We start from the raw sequence: 19,164 nt of genomic DNA on the forward strand, positions 1-19,164 counted from the left end.
AGAAGAGGAGTAGAGCTCAGTAAGCAGAAAGGAAATGCGAACTGATTATTGAGGTTAAAAGTCAAGATGTAAATATATAGATTTTTTCATCCCCAGGATTTTCACTAATCCAAGTGTTCACGAGCTACTTTGAAATTTAACTATTTGGACCTGGTTAAATGTTACCCGGACCTCAATCAACATCTGCGTTTGATTTATTTTTTATTTTTATTTTTTTCTGGGACCCAGGGCCGTGGATGCCAGATGAGGCCACCTTGTCGCCAGCTCTTCCCGCAAGACAAGACCTGCCAGGTGCTGGTGACTTGGCTCCTGACAGGAGGCCGCTCTGTGGCCGACTGGCAGGATCCCAGAGCCACAGACAGGCGTTTTAGGCACTTTCCCCGCCCAGTGGCCCCATCCTCAACTGCTCCCCGCCTTTCCTGGTACCCCCCCGGGGGCGGGGCTGCGGGAGAGCACGTCCCTGCGCCGTGACGTCACAATCTAAGCGCCTTGGCCCCGGCCCTTAGCAACGGGCGTGACGACGGTCTCCGGCAGCTGCGGCCCAGCGCCGCCTCCTGCGCGCCAGTCCTCTGCTGCGGGGCCTGGCCCGGCCCGGGGAAGGACCGAAGGGGTCCTAACGTGTCCCCACGGCGGCTGCAAGAGAATCTAAGCATGGATGGCAGCCGGAGAGGTAAAGGGAGCTCTCGCAGTGACGGCCGCCTCACGCCGGCCCTCGCTCCGGGCCTGGGATCCGGGATGCGGGTCGCGGGTGCACGGGTGCAGGAACGCCCTGGGGGCTGCCGCTCCTCTGTTCAGTCGCCACTGTTGACCCAGGTGTTATCCCGCGCACAGGAGGGAGGCCCTTCTTGCTCAGAATTTGTGGCCCTGACTCCTGGAACCCTGGTCACCTGAACTGCGGGGCATGCAGCCTTTTTCACCTCGGTGCCTCAGAGTCAGAGGAACTAAATTTGGTCTTTAGAGTCAGACCTCCTAGAGCCCCAGATCAAACCCCCTGCTCTACGCAAGGGCGACACCCACTTTCCTCATCCCTGGAATGTGGCAGTAAAACAATCATGTCCGAGTTCTTGAAAATTAAATGCAGATAATATATAACTCCTGGCACATTTTAAGTAATCAGTAAATATGAAATCTTTATTCTGTAACCACCTGCCTCCCCAAAAAACAAGTAACCCAGGGATTTTCTAACTTTAATGTGAAAAGGAATCCCCTGGAAATCATGTTAAAATGTAGATTATTAGTCAGTACCTCTGGTGGGGTCTGAGGTTGTGCATTTCTTTTTTTTTTTTTTTTTTTTTTAAGATTTTATTTATTTGACAGAGATCACAAGTAGGCAGAGAGGCAGGCAGAGAGAGAGAGAAAGTAGGCTCCCTGCTGAGCAGAGAGCCCGATGTGGGGCTCCATCCTGGTGACCTGAGCCGAAGGCAGAGGCTTTAACCTACTGAGCCACCCAGGGGCCCCAGATTGTGCATTTCTAATAAACTTCCAAATGATACAGTGTTGCCGGCTGCAGTTTTAGTGGTGAAAGACTAATCCATAATCACTGTGTACACCTGCACTTTATTCTCAGGGTGGAACTCTTGGGGCCATATAACTTTAAATCTCTATGAATTGACTCAATCCAAATAATTTGCATTTTCACATTTTCTGAGCAAAGAGAGTTCTTGCCTCAAGCCAGATAAAGTAATCTCCAGATCCCCCCCTCCCAATTATCACTTTTAAAAGTATCTTTAAAGCAAGCTGCTAGATAGTTCCTTGCAGTAAGTCTTGCTTTGAATATGAGTGTGCCTTTATTATGTAATCATTGGTCAAAATAAGTGCTGTTCTGAATATAGGAAATTACTATCCATTGATAGCAAACTATATTCTGACACTCTATCAATCTAAATTCCAGAAAAAGCTAACTAACGTGCCTTTATGGTTTTTAGAAATTTTGCAACATAAGCTACCCTTGCTGTGTACCAGAAATAATTCTCAAGCTATCTCTTGATAGGTATTATCCTTATTTCACAGCAAATAAACTAAGAGATCATAAATAACTTGCCAAGGTCACAGTAAGCAGCAGAACAGTCTTTATATCCAGAAGAGGAATGTGAAATCCTAGAGCTATTGTTTTTTACATACTGTCCCATGGCAGAGGTGGGAGTATGGGAAAGGATGTATGTAAAATTTCAAGTATACAGGCATACCTCAGAGATACTGCAGAATCCGTTCTATTGAAATAAAGCAAATATCTCAATAAAGTGAGTCAAAAGAATGTTTTGGTTTCCCAGTGTATATAAAAGTTGTGTTTACTCTACACTACAGTCTATTAAGTATTCAGTAACAGGGGCACCTGGGTGGCTCAGTGGGTTAAAGCCTCTGCCTTCTGCTCAGGTCATGATCCCAGCCTCTTGGGTCCTGGGATCGAGCCCGCATTGCGTTGGGCTCTCTGCTCAGCAGGGAGCCGGCTTCCTCCTCTCTCTGCCTGCTTGTGATCTCTGTCTGTCAAGTAAATAAATAAAATCTTAAAAAAAAAAAAGTATGCAGTAACATTATGTCTAAAAAAACAATGTGTACCCTGATTTAAAAATACTTTGCTAAAAAATTGCTAACCATTATCTGAGCTTTCAGCAAGTACATAATCTTTTTGCTGGTGAAGGGTCTTGCATTAATGTGATGGCTGCTGACTGGTCTGAGTAGTGGTTGCTGACCACTGGGGTGACTGTGGTATTTCTTAAAATGAAACAACATTGGGGGTGCCTGGGATGCCCAATGGAGCATGTGATGCTTGATGTACGAATCATGAGTCTGAGCCCCACACTGGGTGTAGAGATTACTTTTAAAAAATGAAATCTTTGGGGCCCCTAGGTGGCTCAGTGGGTTAAAGCCTCTGCTTTCGGCTCAGGTCATGATCCCAGGGTCTTGGGATCGAGCCCCGCATTGGGCTCTCTGCTCAGCAAGGAGCCTGCTTTCCTTCCTCTCTCTCTGCCTGCCTCTCTGCCTACCTGTGATCTCTGTCAAATAAATTAAAAAAAAAATAAAAATTAAAAAAAAATAAAAATTTAAAAAAATGAAATCTTTAAAAAAAGAAGGAAGGAAGAAGGGGAAAAGGAAAAGAAAAGAAGACAACTTTGAAGTTTGCCACATTGGTTGACCCCTCCTTTAATGAATGATTTCTCTGTAGCTTGTGATGCCCTTTGATGGCGTTTTACCCATAGTAGAGCTTCTTTCAAAACTGGAGTTCATTCTATGAGCTAAGTTTATGTAGTATTCTAAATCCTTTGTCATTTCAACGATCTTCACAGCATCTTTACCAGGAATAGATTCTCAAGAAGCCACTTTCTTGGCTTAGTCTTTAAGAAGCCACTCCTCATCTGTTAAAGTTTTATTGTAAGATTGCAGCAATTCAGTCCCATCTTAAGGTTCTACTTCTAATTCTAGTTCTGTCGTTATTTCTGCCACATCTGCAGGTACTTCCTCCCCTGAAGTCTTGAGCCCCTTAGTCATCCACGAGGGTTGGAATCAGTTTCTTCTAAATTCATATTAATGTTGATATTGTGACTTCTTCCTACAAATCAGAAATATTCTTAATGGCATCTAGAATGGTGAATCCTTTCCAGAAGGTTTTCCATTTACTTTGCCCTGATCCATCAGTGGAATGGCAGCTGTAGCCTTAAGAAATGTGTTCCTGAAATAATGGGACTTGGAAAGTTGAAATTACTCCTTGGTCTGTGGTCTGCAGAATGGATATTGTGTTAGCAGACATGAAAACATTAATCTCATTGAACATCTCCATCAGAGCTCTTGGGTGACCAGGTACATTGTCGATGACCAGTATATTTTGAAAGGAATCCTTTTCTGAGGAATAGGCCTCAACAGTAAGCCTAAATTATCCATTGAGAGGCACCTGGGTGTCTCACTTGGTTAAGGGACTGCCTTTGACTCGGGTCATGATCCCAGGGTCCTGGGATGGAGCCTGCATCAAGCTCCCTGCTCAGCGGGGAGCCCGTTTCTCCCTTTTCCTCTTCCCCTGCTTGTGTTCTCTCTCTCTTTCTCTCTCTCTGTCCAATAAATAAAAATAAAATCTTAAAAAAATTTTTTTTTTATCTGTTGAGCCCACCCAGACACACACACACACACACACACACACACACACAGAACCACCCTAAAGTATTCATTAAACTGTGTTGTAAACAGATGTGTTGTCATGTAGGCATTGTTGTTCCATTTATAGAGCACTGGCACAGTAGATTTAGCATAATTCTTAAGGGCCCTAGGATTTTCAAAATGGTAAATGAGCTCTAGCTCCAGCTTAAAGTCACCAGCTGCATTATTAGCCTCTAGCAGGAGAGTCAGCCTGTCCTTTGAAGCGGTACAGGCATTGACTTCTCCTCAGAGACTCTGAAAGTCCCAGATGGCATCTTCCAATATAAAGCTGTTTTGTCTACATTGAAAGTCTGTTTAGTGTAGCCACCTCAATAATGATCTTAGCTAGATCTTCCTTAGGATCTTAGCTTATACTCCTCTGTTACAGAGGTGGCTTCTTTTTCTTAAACCTCATGAAGTAACCCCAGCTAGCTTCAGACTTCTCTTCTGCAGCTTCCTTACCTCTTTCAGCCTTCATAGAAAAGAGAATTGGGGGCTTGCTCTGGATTAGGCTTTGCATTTTTGTTTTTGTTCTAGTTTTGGGTTTTTTTTTTTTAAATTAGGCTTTGGTTAAAGGGAATATTGTAGCTAGTTCATTTTTTTTAAAAGATTTTATTTATTTATTTGTCAGAGAGAGAGAGGGAGAGAGAGTGAGCACAGGCAGATAGAATGGCAGGCAGAGGCAGAGGGAGAAGCAGGCTCCCCGCCGAGCAAGGAGCCCGATGTGGGACTCGATCCCAGGATGCTGGGATCATGACCCGAGCCGAAGGCAGCCGCTTAACCAACTGAGCCACCCAGGCATCCCTCTAGTTTAATTTTTTATCCAGACCACTAAAACTTTCTACACGTCATCAATAAGGCTATTTCACTTTCTTATCATTTATGTGTTTCCTAGAGCAGCACTTTTAATTTCCTTCAAGAACTTCTCTTTTGAATGTGTATAACTTGGCTAAATGTTTGACACAAGAGGCCTAGATGTGGCCTATCTCCACTTTCAACATGCCTTCCTCACTAAGCTTAATTATTTCTAACTTGCCTTAAAGTGAGATGCATGCTACTGTTCCTTTCACTTGAACACTTATAGGTCATTGTGGGATTATTAATTGGCCTAATTTTAATATCTTTGTTTCTCAGGGAATAGGGAAGTCCAAGAAAGTGAAGATAGGTGGAGGAATGGCTGGTTGGTAGAGCAGTCAGAACATACAACATTTACCAAGTTTCCCTTGATTCAGATCCAAAAATCTGAGTCTATTACAGAGAATTGTGTAATCTTGGGCAAATCTTTGTGCTTCACTCTAAAGGGAGGGTAATGATAATACCTATCTCATAGGATTGTTATAAGGATTAAATGAATTTATAGTTACCAAGTGCTTAGAACAGTTCCTGCCTGGCACAGTTAGTACTCAGTATATTGGCCTTTGACTACAAGTGAAGAAACCCAATTCAAACTGATTTAGAGAATTTTTAGCTTCTGTAAAGAAATGGCTGGTAATGTCTAGTACTGTCAAACATGGTTAGATCCAGGGACTCAAATGAAATTACCAGGAATCTTTCTGTCTTCCATTTCTCTCTTTTAGGCTTCATTCTCCAACAGGTTCCCTGTCTGGTACAAGACGGCCACCAGGAGTACCAGATTTCTTTCTGTCTTATACTAGGCTCCAGCCCAGTAGAGAGAGTATCTCTTTCCTAATAGCTCCAGTAAAAGTCCCAGGATTGTGTGTCATTGGCTGGACTTGGATCACATTGTTATTCCTGATTCACTGAACATAACTGGTCAGATTTGGATTATATGCCCACCCCTTAGCTGTGAGATAAGCTCTACTTGAATTACTTGGTATAAGAGTAAGGCAAGAGTAAGGTAACCCAAGTGCAAGTTGAGGTTCTGTTTCCAGATAAAGGGACAGTGGATTCTGGGCAGGCAAAATGTGAAACACTGTTTTCCTCCAGAGAAACAAGATTTGCTGGAGAGGTTTTGTTGGTCATTTTGCTTTTTTTGTGTGTTTAGGGCTCAGATCCCCTTCTTTCCTGATAGAAACAAACTATGCTAATTTCAGGACTTTCATTATCAACTCAAATGGTATCACCGTGACCTCTCTTGTCCCAAATAATAAGTTAATTTTTTCCTTCCTGCTCTCTGGCCTGTGATAGTCCCGATAGGACTCGATAGGATCTTCTCAGATAATCAGATCTCAAGTGTTTTTTATTTTAGTCTTTTCTAGCAGGCTTTGTTTTCTGGCCTGGATTTTAGTTCTATCTCAGTATCTCTCTTTCCATTTTCATTCATCTATATTTCTTCCAAACTTTGTGTCCCTTCCACCCCTTTTTAGCTTACAGCAGCCCACCTGATAGCAGACTGACTGTTTTACCCTCTTAAAACATATCTTAGGTATACACTATTCATATTAAATTCATATTTAAATTCTATTAAAATCTATAAGTCAGCCTTTTTATCTTGAAGGTTACTCCTCAAAACACAATTCACTTTTGGGAGAGAGAAATTAATTTTGTGATGAGGTATATATCTAATTTTCTGACATTCCATTTGGTCTGAAAGATGAGACACTGACTTTAGGGGAAATAGCGAGGATCCAAACAAGAGCGTAAGGGGGTTGGATAAGATGAACCTTAAGACATCTTTTAGTAATTAAGTTCTGATTCTGACATTTTTATATATTTATGTTATACATGGTAACATTATATTATATAATTTCTAATTTATTAAACTACTTTGTGAGAGGATTACTTTCTTTTTTCTTTTTTTTTTTTAAAGAGGATTACTTTCTTAAAATTACTTTTAAGAATAGACTTACTTTGATTAGCTGAAATAGTTAATATTTATGTATTAACTCAAAATCTCACTTCTACTATATCTTTAAATCATTAAAAAATCTGAATAAAATTAATATATATCAAATAACATAAGTGAGACATTTATCATTTTATTCAGTGAAACTAACATCTCAGGGTACAGCTGAAAACAACTTATTTTTTTAAGAGATAGCCTTTTATCTTCTACAGTAGTAGAATTTTTGTCTGTCTGATATATCATTGCTGATTAGTATCATGATTGAATAAAATTTTAAACAACTCTGAAAGTTAAAATCAAAGATATATTTATTATTTTTAAATATTCAATATTGTTGTTGTACAAGTTGTGTTTCATTTATCCTAATTCATATTTTTTTGTTAAAAGTCAGAGCAACCTCTGTCCTTCCCAGATACGGTCCACCATGCTTGTTTAAAGGACACTTGAGCACCAAAAGTAATGGTAAGTGAGGTATTTCGGTGGTAAAAGATTATGTGTTAAAAAGTTGACTGTTTACTTTATTTGTAAATTATAGGACATGATAAAAAATTACTTCAATCAGTATTGGACTTCATATTAATTACAGTTAAATATTATAGGAATTCTTAAGATGAAGGAATTTAGGAAGCCATCCTTTCAAACACTAGTTTGGATGTGGCCCTGGCTGCTGCCTGCTCCCTGCTGCAGCTCCAGCCCCTCCCTCCATGCTGGCAGAACTCCCTGGCTTCCCACACCTTCCTGGGTAAAATGGTGATTTGGAGGTTAATAAAGACACTGGCACTGAAAAGGAAAAGTTGTGCAGATAAAAAGAGCACTTGAAAAATGCATTTTGTATCAGAAGTAAACACCTATGATTTTATTTTTACATCTGGATTTCTAGATTCTATGAAAAAGAAATCTGTATTTTCACATTTTAAAGCCTTTAACTTTTTAATGTGAACTTAAAATATATTTTTATAATTATAGCTTCAAAACTTAAACTCTGGGTTTTTTAAGGCAAAATGATTTAAGTCTTTTTTTCCTTATTTACATGAAAAATCTTTGATACTGGTTCCTGTAAGTGAAAGAAGAAAAAAAAAGTGAAAGAAGGATCACATTTTCAGTTAACTTATTTCTTATAATAAAGTATATATACACATAAATCAGAGTCATAAATGTTGAAAAATTATTTCTAACTAAAAATCTAAAACTTGGGGCGCCTGGGTGGCTCAGTGGGTTAAGCCTCTGCCTTCGGCTCAGGTCATGATTTCAGGGTCCTGGGATCAAGCCCCACATCGGGCTCTCTGCTCAGCAGGGAGCCTGCTTTCCCCTTTCTCTCTGCCTGCCTCTCTACCTACTTGTGATCTGTCTGTCAAATAAATAAAATCTTTTAAAAATAAATAAATAATAAAAATCTAAAACTAGATATAAAGTATACATACATTAGAAAAGCAGAATGAACAGCAATAAATAGTTTGCTGACTTTTTAACAATCTCTGCACAGCTGAAACTGTGGACTCTGAGAAACAAACTGAGGGTTTTGGTGGGGGGTAGGTTGGGTGAGCCTGGTGGTGGGTATTATGGAGGGCATGTATTACATGAAGCACTGGGTGTGGTGCATAAACAATGAATTCTGGAACACTGAAAAGAAATTTTAAAAAGTAAATAAAATTTTTAAAAAATGTATGTGCAGAGCTGATAAGGTTTAGTGGGTCTAAGTTGGAGGCTGCCTGGGTTCACTTCTAAATTGTGCCCTTTATCAGCTGTGGGACCTTGAAGACCTTATTCACATCTCTCTGCCTTAGTGTCCATTTCTATTAAATGGTGATAATAATAACTAAATGAGTGTTTCCATGTTAAGAGCTTAGAACAATGCATGCATGGTACCTATTCAATGAATTTAATAGTAATAGTAGTATTGAGCTTATCATTATTGTATATCCTTGTATTATGCCTAGAATTTCCCTAGAAGGTTGCATAAAAATAATAATAAGAGTTATGCTTCTGCAAGGGGAGGGAGCGGTCATACAGGAAGTTCCCTTATTTTTCAATCTTTATATGCCATTTTAGCTGTTGATTTCTTAAAACTATATGTATGTATTCTGAAGTCTGTTTTTAATGTTTAAAAGTTATGCCTACATTTATTTACATTTTATACATTTATACTAATATAAACTTCTAAGGTTTCTTTTAAACAGTTTAGATGAGATTGAGAAGTTTAATGTCTTGGAATTTCTATGTGACTATATTTGTCTTAAGATAGTCCTAATACTTGAAGAAGAGTGCAGTAAACTGATGGTGTTTTCAGGTGTAAAATTAGAAGTTGCCTCTCAGAAAAGAATCTTTGCATAGTATTTGAGTTTCAAATTTGTTTGATTTATCCAACTATTAACAACGCTAACATTATTTTATAATCAGCCAAGTGGCTAAACATTTTTAGTTGTGAGATTGAGTCCTGTCAATAAGAAACAGTTTTGTAAATACAATGATAGATTATATTCTACATTTTCTTCCCAAACTCTCAGTCTTAGAAAGGTTTGAACCCAAGTAGTCAATAGCGCGCCAGTTACCAGTGCAAGATTAAGGCTAGGACATATTCAGCATCACAGATAGGTTAGTATGTCTGTTGGTTAATTTTCAGAATATTTTATAAAAATGAGCTTAATAATCAGTATCTTGTTTATCTCGTGATGAATTTTAATACTAAATATATAATTATTAAATATGTTTTAATTTTTAGCTTTTTGCACTGACTCCTCCTCTCTCAGACTAAGTACACTCCACCTGGTCAAGAATCACATGGCTGTTCACTATAATAAAATCCTTTCAGCCAAAGGTAAAAATGTGCAAATGTGAACTTTCTATACCCAATTTAAACCCTCAGCTTCACTTCTAATTAGGGTAAATCTGTAGCAAAAATGAATATATATAAATGGATTTGTGTTTGGTGCGGTAAGATATCAACTGTTAACTCTAACTTTTATATGTAGAAAATTCAGAATGCCATTTTTATTAACTGTATTTGATATCTGTATAATAACTATATTATCTGATTTTACCTGTGTTATCCATAATCTATTTTTTGTGGTTAGATATTGATCTTAATATAATAAAAGTTTGTAATCTGCTCTTTTGTTTTCAAATCTACTATAGAAATTGTACAAAGAGGATGCCAGCTACCACTTTTTTCTTTTTTGTTGCTTTATTGAGATAATTACATATTACACATAAAATCAGCCAATTTTAAGCCTATAGTTAAGTGTTTTGGAACATCTATACATTTGTATAATGACCACAGCAATCATTCTGTGCAGGTATTGACTAACTACAGGTCGTAGGCCAAATCCTCCTGCCACCATTTTTGTACAGCTCCTGAGCTAAGAGTGATATTTATAGTTATGTTTTTAAACAGCCAGAAAAAATCAAAAGAACAATATTTCATAACATGTGAAAGTCACAGGAAATTCAAATTTCATTGTCCATAAATAAACACAATAATGTTCATTCTTGGATATATTATCTATGGTAGCTTTTGCACTAACGAGCAGAGTGGACTAGTTGTGACAGAGGCCATAATCACTCCGTAAAGCCTGAAGGATTTACCATCTGTCCCTTTGCAGAAAACTATTCACTGACCCCTGATATAGGACATTCCCATCACCCTAAAAAGTTCTCCCTAGTCCTTTGAAATCAGTCTCTTCCCCCAGTCCCTAGTAACCACTGATCTGCTTTCTATCACTATAGTTTTGCCTTTTCTAGAATTTCATATAAATGGAATCATACACTGTGTATCATTTTGTGTCTGGCTCCTTTCAATTAGCTAATGCTCTGGAGACTAATCCATGTTGGTATGTACATCCTTAATTCTTCCTTTTTATTGTTAAGCAGTTTTCCATTCAATGAATATACCACAGTTAGCTTATGAATTCATCAGTTGGTGGATATTGGGATTGTTTTGACTCAATTTTGGCCATTAGGAATAAAGCTGCTATAAACATTCGTGTGTAGTCTTTGAATATGTGCTTCCTTTTTACTCCGATAAATGTATTCACTCGGAGTGGAATTGTTGGGTAAAATGTTAAGTATGTTTAACTTTTCAAGAAACTGCCTGTTTTCCAGAGTGAGTAGTGACATTGTGTGTTTCTGTCACTTCCACATTCTCACTAGCACTTCCTTTTCGCCATCCTTCTGCAGCCATTCTAGTGGAGATTGAAGTCACTCATCAGGGTTTTAGCTTGTATTTCCCTAATGCCAAATGATGTCGAGCAACTTTCCTTGTGCTTATTTGCTAGCTGTAGATCTTTTTTGGTGAAATATCTGTTCAGATGCTTTGCCCATTTTTTAAAATAAGTTGTTTCTTAATACTAAATTGTGAAAGTTCTTTGTATATTACATACAGATCCTGTATCAGATACATTTTCTCAGGGGACTTATCTTTTTATTTTCTTAAAATTTTTATTATGAAATTATTTTAGACTTCTAGAAATGTAGCAAAAATAGTATAGTGTCACAGAAACCCTTCACCCAGCTTTCCTTAATGTCAAAATCTTACATAACCACAGTACAATTATTAAAACTAGCAACTGAATAGTGATAGAATACTATTTACTACAGATCTTATTTGAATTTCACCAGTTTTTCACCAATGTCTTCCAAGAAGTTTTTGTTTTTCATTTAAAGAGCTGTTTTTTATTTATTTTATTTTTTTTAGATTTTATTTATTTATTTGACACAAAGAGAGAAAGAGATCATAAGTAGGCAGAGAGGCCGGCAGAAAGAGAGGGGAAAGCAGGCACCCTGCTGAGTAGAAAGCCTGATGCGGGGCTCAATTCCAGGACCCTGAGATCATGACCAGGGCCGAAGGCAGAGGCTTAACCCACTGAGGCACCCAGGCACCCCAAGAGCTAAGTTTTTTAAATTGTAGTTCGCATTTTATGAAGTTTATATTTTAAATGACTGAGAAATCTAAAGAAAAGCTGTATTTTGTGACGCGTGAAATCAAGTTCAGCTTTTCAGTTATTTTAATAGTTTATACTTTTCATATCCTGTTTAAGAAATCTTTTCCTAATTTTAGGACACTAAGATTTTCTTGTGTTTTCTTCTAGAAGTATAAGTTTTAGCTCCTACATTTAAGTTTGTGATCCATTTTGAATGAGTTTTTATATATAACTTAAGTATCAATTTTTTGCCTATGAATATCCAGATATTCCCAGTACCATTTGTTGAAAAGATTGTCCTTTCTGTGTTGAATTGCCTTGGCAGTTTTTGAAAGACAGCTGATGCATATTTGAGGGTAAATTTCTGGACTTTTTGGTTCCGTTCTAGATCTTATATGTCTATCTTTATTATAATACCACGATACCTTGGGCACCTGAGTGGTTCAGCCAGTTAAGCAGCTGCCTTCGACTCTGGTCATCATCTCAGGGTCCTAGGATCAAGCCCCACATCTGGCTCCTTGCTCAGTGGGGAGCCTGTTTCTCCCTCTACCTGCCACTCTCCCTGCTTGTGCTTGCTCTCTCTCCCAACCCCCATGTCAAATAAATAATAAAATCTTAAAAGAAAAAAATACCGTACTGCCTTAATTACTGTAGCATTACAGTAAGTCTTGAGGGTGCTTATTTGGGGACTCCAATTACAGGTATGCTAAGTGCAGGATAGAGGTAGGTTAAGTCAGTGATGCTCTATGCATTTATTTTCCAATCTTTATTTACTCTGTTTCATTTTGAATACTCATATTCAATTTAAATATATTGCTCTATTTTCAAGTTCGCTAATACTTCCTTCTGCAGTATCCAATGAGCTATTAATCCCAACCTGTGTATTTTTTTATCAAGGGTATTATATCTTTCATCTCTAGAAGTACCATAAAAATCAAAACAAGGAACTGCAAATTCTGGAACTTTTTGTGCTTTCCACATCTGATATTTGTTGTCATTTATAACTATTAAGAATATTATTAAACAACTAATTTTTTTTTCAGCTGCAGTAGACTGCTCGGTTCCATTAAGCATGAGTGCCAGCATCAAATGTAAGTTATTTTTCACATACTGACTTTTAAAAAAAACTTATGGCTAGATGGGTGATGGAGATTAAGGAGGGCAGTTGTGATGAGCACTGGGTGTCATCTGTGATGAATCACTGAACTCTGCTCCTGAAAGCAATAACTAACTTAAAATATAAATAAAAAATTTTTAAACCTTGCAATAAACTACACATAACATAAAATTTACCATCGTAACGATTTGTGCGTCTAACCAGTTTAACCATTTCAGTGACATTGGCTGTGTTCATACTGTGGTACAACTGTCACTACTGCCAATTTCTAGAACCCTTCTTGTCTTGCAAAACTGAAACTCGTACCCATTAAACAATAACTACCTTGCAACCATCATTCTGTTTTCTGTCTCTGACTCTGACCACTCTGGTACCTCATGTAAGTGGAATCATCCCGTAGTATTCCTTTTGTGACTGGCTTAATTTACCTAGCATAAGGTGCTTGAATTTCATCCATGTTGTAACATATGTCAGAATCTCCTTCCTTTTTAAGGCTTTTTTGTTTATACAGTCATATTTCAGTAGACACTTGGGTTGTTTCCACCTTTTATTTATTGTGAATAATTCTCCTGAGGACATGGATATACAAATATCTTTTTGAGACCGGCTTCCATTCTTTTGGGTATATACCCAAAAGTGGAATTGCTAGATCATACAGCAATTCTACTTTTAATTTTTTGAGAAGCCACCATAGTATTTTGTACAGCAGCTGCATCATTTTGCATTTCCAGCAATAGTGTGCAAAGGCTCCAGTTTCTCCACATCCTCCCCAACATTATTTTCTATGTCTTTGATAGTAGCGATCCTATTAATGGGTGTTGATATATTGCCTTTTGAGGAAGTATTTTGTAACTTTTAAAAATTATCCATAAGTAGGGGCGCCTGGGTAGCTCAGTGGGTTAAAGCCTCTGCCTTCGGCTCAGGTCATGATCCCAGGGTCCTGGGATCAAGCCCCGCATGGGGCTCTCTGCTCAGCAGGAAGCCTGCTTCCTTCCTCTCTCTGCCTGCCTCTCTGCCTACTTGTGATCTCTGTCTGTCAAATAAATAAATAAAATCTTTAAAAAAAAATACAGTCTTCAGAAAAAATCTGAATCATTTCCATGAAGATGTTTTTACCCAGTTGTCATTATCAGATAATCTTTAACTAAGATCACCTCTAAATGGGAAAGTTTTGCTAAATTTTCATACTGATATTAATTTCCTGAACATGTAAATAAGATTATCTCTTTTTTAATTTAGATTAAGTATTAAAAGGCCTGCCTGAATGTATGTATTAATCCTCTTACTGAATCAAGCCCTGGGATCTAAGATTCATGTTCACCAATTTAAAATAATCAGGCATTTTGTGTAATATTTTGTTTAGTTCACCAGAGTTTATTCATTGATTAATTCAGCAAATATTAGGCACCTACTATGTGCTAGATATTGTTCTAAGGGCCCTTGGAACAAAAGGAGGTGGAGGTGAATAAAGAACCTGCTTTTATAGAACTTACATTCTAGTTGGAGGAGACAAATGATAAGAAAATTTTTAAAAAGATAAGGAAATACAGACTATGTCAGAGGGTGATGAGTACAATGGGGAAAAAGTCAAGCAGGATAAGGGAGATTGAGAGTCTGCTTGGAAGAGAAGGCCTACAGAGAAAGTGAGCAGAAACCTGAAAGAACTAAGGGAGAGGCACGTGGGTAGATGGGGGAAGAGGACCAATCAAGACCAAGGAAATGGCAAGTACAAAAGCCTTAAATGGTATTGTGATAGGTGTATTCAGGGAACAGCAAAGAAAGCTATCTAGCTGATGTGCAGTGGGCCAGTTGAAGGGTGTTAGGAGAAGTCACTGAGGTTGGACAGAGAGAATAGACTTGGTGGACTGTAGCCAGTGCAAGTGCTTTGCCTTTCACTCTGCATGGAGTTGGAAGCCATTGAAGGGTCTTGAGTAGAAGAGGAATAGAGCCAGTTTAACTTTTACAAACATCTCTCTGGCTACTGAGTTGAGAATAGTCCATAAGGGGCAATGATAGAAGCAGAATGACTAGTTAAGAGAAAGGAATGCAGATAAGAAGTAACGGTGACTTGAGGCACCCAGCTTAGTCAGAGCATGTGTCTCTTGATCTTGGGGTCATCAGTTCAAGCCCTACTTTGGGCATATGTTACAGGATTTTTGTTCCCTTAGTGCTCATGGTTCTTGGTCCTGCCACTTTGAAGAATGAAGAGGTAAACCAGACAGAGTGGTGGGCAGCAAAGTTTATTGAACAATAGTAGTACAGAGCTCCCAAAGAGGGAGGGGACCCAAGAGGGTTGCCCTTTGAGCTTGTAAGTGTGGGGGTTTTTATAAACTCTTTCATGAAACTATCTTAAGCATCCTGAGTGGGGGGCCTGTGGATTGACTGCTAAGGTGTGCCAGTCAGGCTTTGATCATGCACCCATCCACCCATTAGGTTATTGTTCACGTGTTGGCGATCTTGTGGACTGACATTTGGAGACTAAGTGATAGTGACCCATGTTCTATGGTTAGTTGTTTTGTTTCAGGATGTTTTGCAAAAGCTGCTAGACAGGGTGCTCTTGTGGTCTTGTCTCAGCTGCCAATCGGGGTGCTAAGGCAGTTTTGTCTTAGCTGTCTTGGCTCTTTGCTTTCTTCTTCAGGACCCTGGCTCTAAGTGTCCAACTAACCTGAACACACAGAGCTTACTTAAAAAAGAAAGAGAAAGAGGGGAAGGGAAGGGAAAGGAAAGGAAGGAAAAGAAAGAAAAGAGAAAGGTAAAAAGGAAGAAAAAAATTTGAGAATTGACAGCATATAGATTGTATTTAAAGAATTGCTCCTCTTTTTTGTTTTTGGAATTTAGATTTAACTAGTGCTTATTTATCCCAGAGTTCTTTTCTGCTTTTAGTCAGTTGAGGCAAGAGGTTCTCTTTTTTGCCATGTAAATGAAGAAAATTGTGATGGCTGGAAGAATTACAAAGATTGTTATCACCAAACCAAAGCGTAATTAATAATCATTATTCTTGTGTTATAGAACTGATGTTCATTATAATTAATATAACTAATCTAGAAACAGATTTTATAGACACTTAAAAAAAGAAATCTCTTGGTTTGAGCCATCTGTTTCTATAAGATACTCTCTTCTAACAGACTACTGACTCAATCATTTCAATCTTCATAGTATCTAAGCTAGAATAGCTCTACGTAGTTTGTTGAATTGTTTAAATAGTCCCATATTCGAGGGGTGCCTACGTGGTTCAGTGGGCTAAGCATCTGACTTGGTTTCGGCTCAAGTCATGATTTCAGGGTCTTGGGATGGAGCTCTGTGTTGGGCTCTGTGCTCAGCAGGGAGTTGGCTTGAGGATTCTCTCTCTCCCTCCGTCCCTCCCCCAGCTCATGTGCCCTGTTCCCTTGCTCGCTCTCTCTCTCAAATAAATAATCTTTTTTTTTAAATCCCATATTTGACTGCATTAAAAGACTTTTTACTTTTTATAGCAGTTTTATTGACAAATGATTTGCTTACCTCATTATTTTAGGGGCTCCTGGCTGGCTCATATCAGTAGAACATGTGACTTGATCTCAGGGTCATGAGTTCAAACCTGACATTGGGCATAGAGCTTACTTACTTAAGTAAATAAGATTCACTGATTTTTACTAAGTTCAAAAGTTGTACAGACATCACGACAAACCAATTTTAGAACATTTGTGTCAGCCCAAAAAGATCCCTTATACCCATTTGCGGCTGTTCTCTATTCCCACCCCTGGCTTCAGGCAACTACTGATCAACTTTTTTTCTCTTTAGATTTGCTTTTTCTGGACATCTCATGTAAACTGAATATGGGGTTTTTTGCATTACACTTTTCACTTAGCGTACTGTTTTTTGAGATTCATCTGTGTCATAGTTTGTCAGTACTTCATTCCTTTTAATTGCTAAATAGTATTAAATTGTATGGATAATACCATATTTTGTCTGTTCATCAGTTGATGGATATTTGCATTATTTCTGGGGTTTTTTGGCTATTATGAATAGTTCTGCTAAGAACATTCAAGTACAAGTCTTTTGTGTAGATGTAAGTTTTCATTTCTTTTGGGTATATTCCTAAGAATGGAACTGCTAAGTCTTATGGCAAAATTATATTTAATTTTTTAAGAAACTGCCAAACTCTTTTCCTAAGAGGCTGTACCATTTTACCTTCTTGCCTCCAACATATCCCTGCTAACACTTGTTATTGACTCCCTTTTTTTGTTTGTTTGTTTGTTTGTTTAGTAATCTCTGCACCCAGTATGGGGTTCAAACTCCTGACCCTGAGATCAAGAGTTGGATGCTCTTCCAAATGAGCCAGCCAGGTGCCCCCTCTATTGACTCCCATTTTGATTACAGCCATTCTAGTAGGTGTGAAGTCGTATCTTATTAAATAAGGATTCAATTTTCATTTTCCTCATGACTAATGATGTAGAGCATTTTTTCATATGTGTATTGGTAATTTGCTTGTCTTTGATAAATATTCAAATCTTTTGTCCATATATTTTAGGGGGAATGGGGCTGGCAAGAGGAAGAGAGAGAGAGAGAGAGAGTCTTAAGCAGGCTCCACACCCAGATGTGGAGCCGGATGTGCATCTCAGTCATGACCCTGAGATCATGACCTGAGGGTCCTGGGATTGAGCCCCGCATTGGGGTCTCTGCTCAGCAGGGAGCCTGCTTCCCCCTCTCTCTCTGCCTGCCTCTCTTGCCTACTTGTGATTGATCTCTCTCTCTCTCTCTCTCTGTCAAATAAATAAAATCTTTAAAAAATGTTTAAAAGTTTTTCATTTTAAGTCTAATTTTTTTAAATTGTTTATACCTAAGAAATCTTTGCCTCACCCAATGTCCTAAAGAGTTACTCTTCTGTCTTCTTCTAAGAGTTTTATAGTTTAATCTCTCACATTTAAGTCTGTGATACATTTAGAGTTGATTTTTATGTATGGTATGAGGAGGTACTACTTAAATAAATAGGTTTGACATATTTGGTAATATGGAAGTACTTAAAAATTGATAAGTGTTGAGGACTCTGTTGAGGATTTTTTTTACTCACTTGTTTTACTTATAAGTGAAATAATAGATTTGACAGAGAAAATTCTATTAATTCACTCCACAGATATTATCTGCTATAATGTAGTTAATACATTAGTAATAATAACATAATAATATAGTATATATTACATGTATAATAGTTAATAATTAAACAGGCATTTGAGGATAGAATAAACTGAAAGTAACACAGTTGACACCAATAGTTGACAAAATTGGGGTACCAACCCCCTCACATAGTCAAAAATAACTATAGTTTTTGACTCTCCAAAAACTTAACTACTAAGAGCCTACTATTGACCTTACTGATAACATAGTCAATTAACATATACTTTGTGTGTTACATGTATTATATATATTGTGTTGTTACAATAGATTAAGCTAGAGAAAAAAATGTTATTAAGGAAATCACAAGGGGTGGGGGGCACCTGGCTGGCTTACTCGGTAGAATATGGGGCACTTGATCGAGGGGTTGTAAGTTTGAGTCCCATGTTGGGTGTAGAGAATACTTAAAAATAAAAAATCTTTTTTAAAAATGGCCAAGTTACTAATTAGGTTTAAAAGAAAAAAATCACAGGGCGCCTGGGTGGCTCGTGTTAAGTGTCTGCCTTCAGCTCAGGTCATAATCCCAGGGTCCTGGGATTGAGCTTCCATTGGGCTCCCTGCTCTGAGGAAAACTTGTTCTCCCTCTCCCACTGCCTCTGCTTGCGTTCCCTCTTTTGCTGTGTCTCTCTCTGTCAAAAAAAATAAATACAATCTTAAAAAAAAAAATTAAAAATTAGAAAAATATCAAAAGGAGAGAAAATACGTTTACAGTACTGTGTTGCAAAACATCCACATATAAGTGGACCCATACAGTTCAAGAGTCATCTATATTACAGTCTACCTTTTAAAATAATAAATATATTTACTTTATCATGCTTATTTTTAAATATAGTTCAAACTTTAAAAATTAGTTTTATTTTTTAAGCTTATAGAAATTTTTATAAATTGATTCAAATCAGAGTGATTTGAAACTTGAAATTATCTTGTCCATTAAATTGGGATAAGTTCCAATTTAAAAAGTATATGATAAATTTTTAATTTTATATGAAAATATAAGTCATTTTGATTATGGCTAACCTTATATTTAACTTTGAAATTTGACTAGCTTTCAT

The 19,164-nt window shown here is 37.8% G+C and overlaps 1 protein-coding gene across 3 annotated transcripts in view; it reads left to right on the top strand.

Moving 5' to 3' along the window:
• The first annotated feature begins 494 nt into the window (after nucleotides 1–494).
• SPATA7 (spermatogenesis associated 7) overlaps nucleotides 495–19,164 on the top strand; it is a 40,892-nt gene continuing 22,222 nt past the window's right edge. For 2 of the 3 annotated variants that reach the window (XM_032878572.1, XM_032878573.1), the window contains exons 1-4: nucleotides 495–670; nucleotides 7,319–7,393; nucleotides 9,651–9,746; nucleotides 12,891–12,938. In XM_032878572.1, coding sequence (XP_032734463.1) covers nucleotides 652–670; nucleotides 7,319–7,393; nucleotides 9,651–9,746; nucleotides 12,891–12,938 — 238 coding nt within the window. In that variant the 5' untranslated portion in view covers nucleotides 495–651. The remainder of the gene's footprint in view (nucleotides 671–7,318; nucleotides 7,394–9,650; nucleotides 9,747–12,890; nucleotides 12,939–19,164) is intronic. The other variant, XM_032878574.1, reaches the window with a different exon arrangement.

Source organism: Lontra canadensis, unplaced genomic scaffold (genome assembly GCF_010015895.1).
Source record: "Lontra canadensis isolate GAN:19392208 unplaced genomic scaffold, GSC_riverotter_1.0 scaffold64, whole genome shotgun sequence".
Lineage (NCBI taxonomy): Eukaryota > Metazoa > Chordata > Mammalia > Carnivora > Mustelidae > Lontra > Lontra canadensis.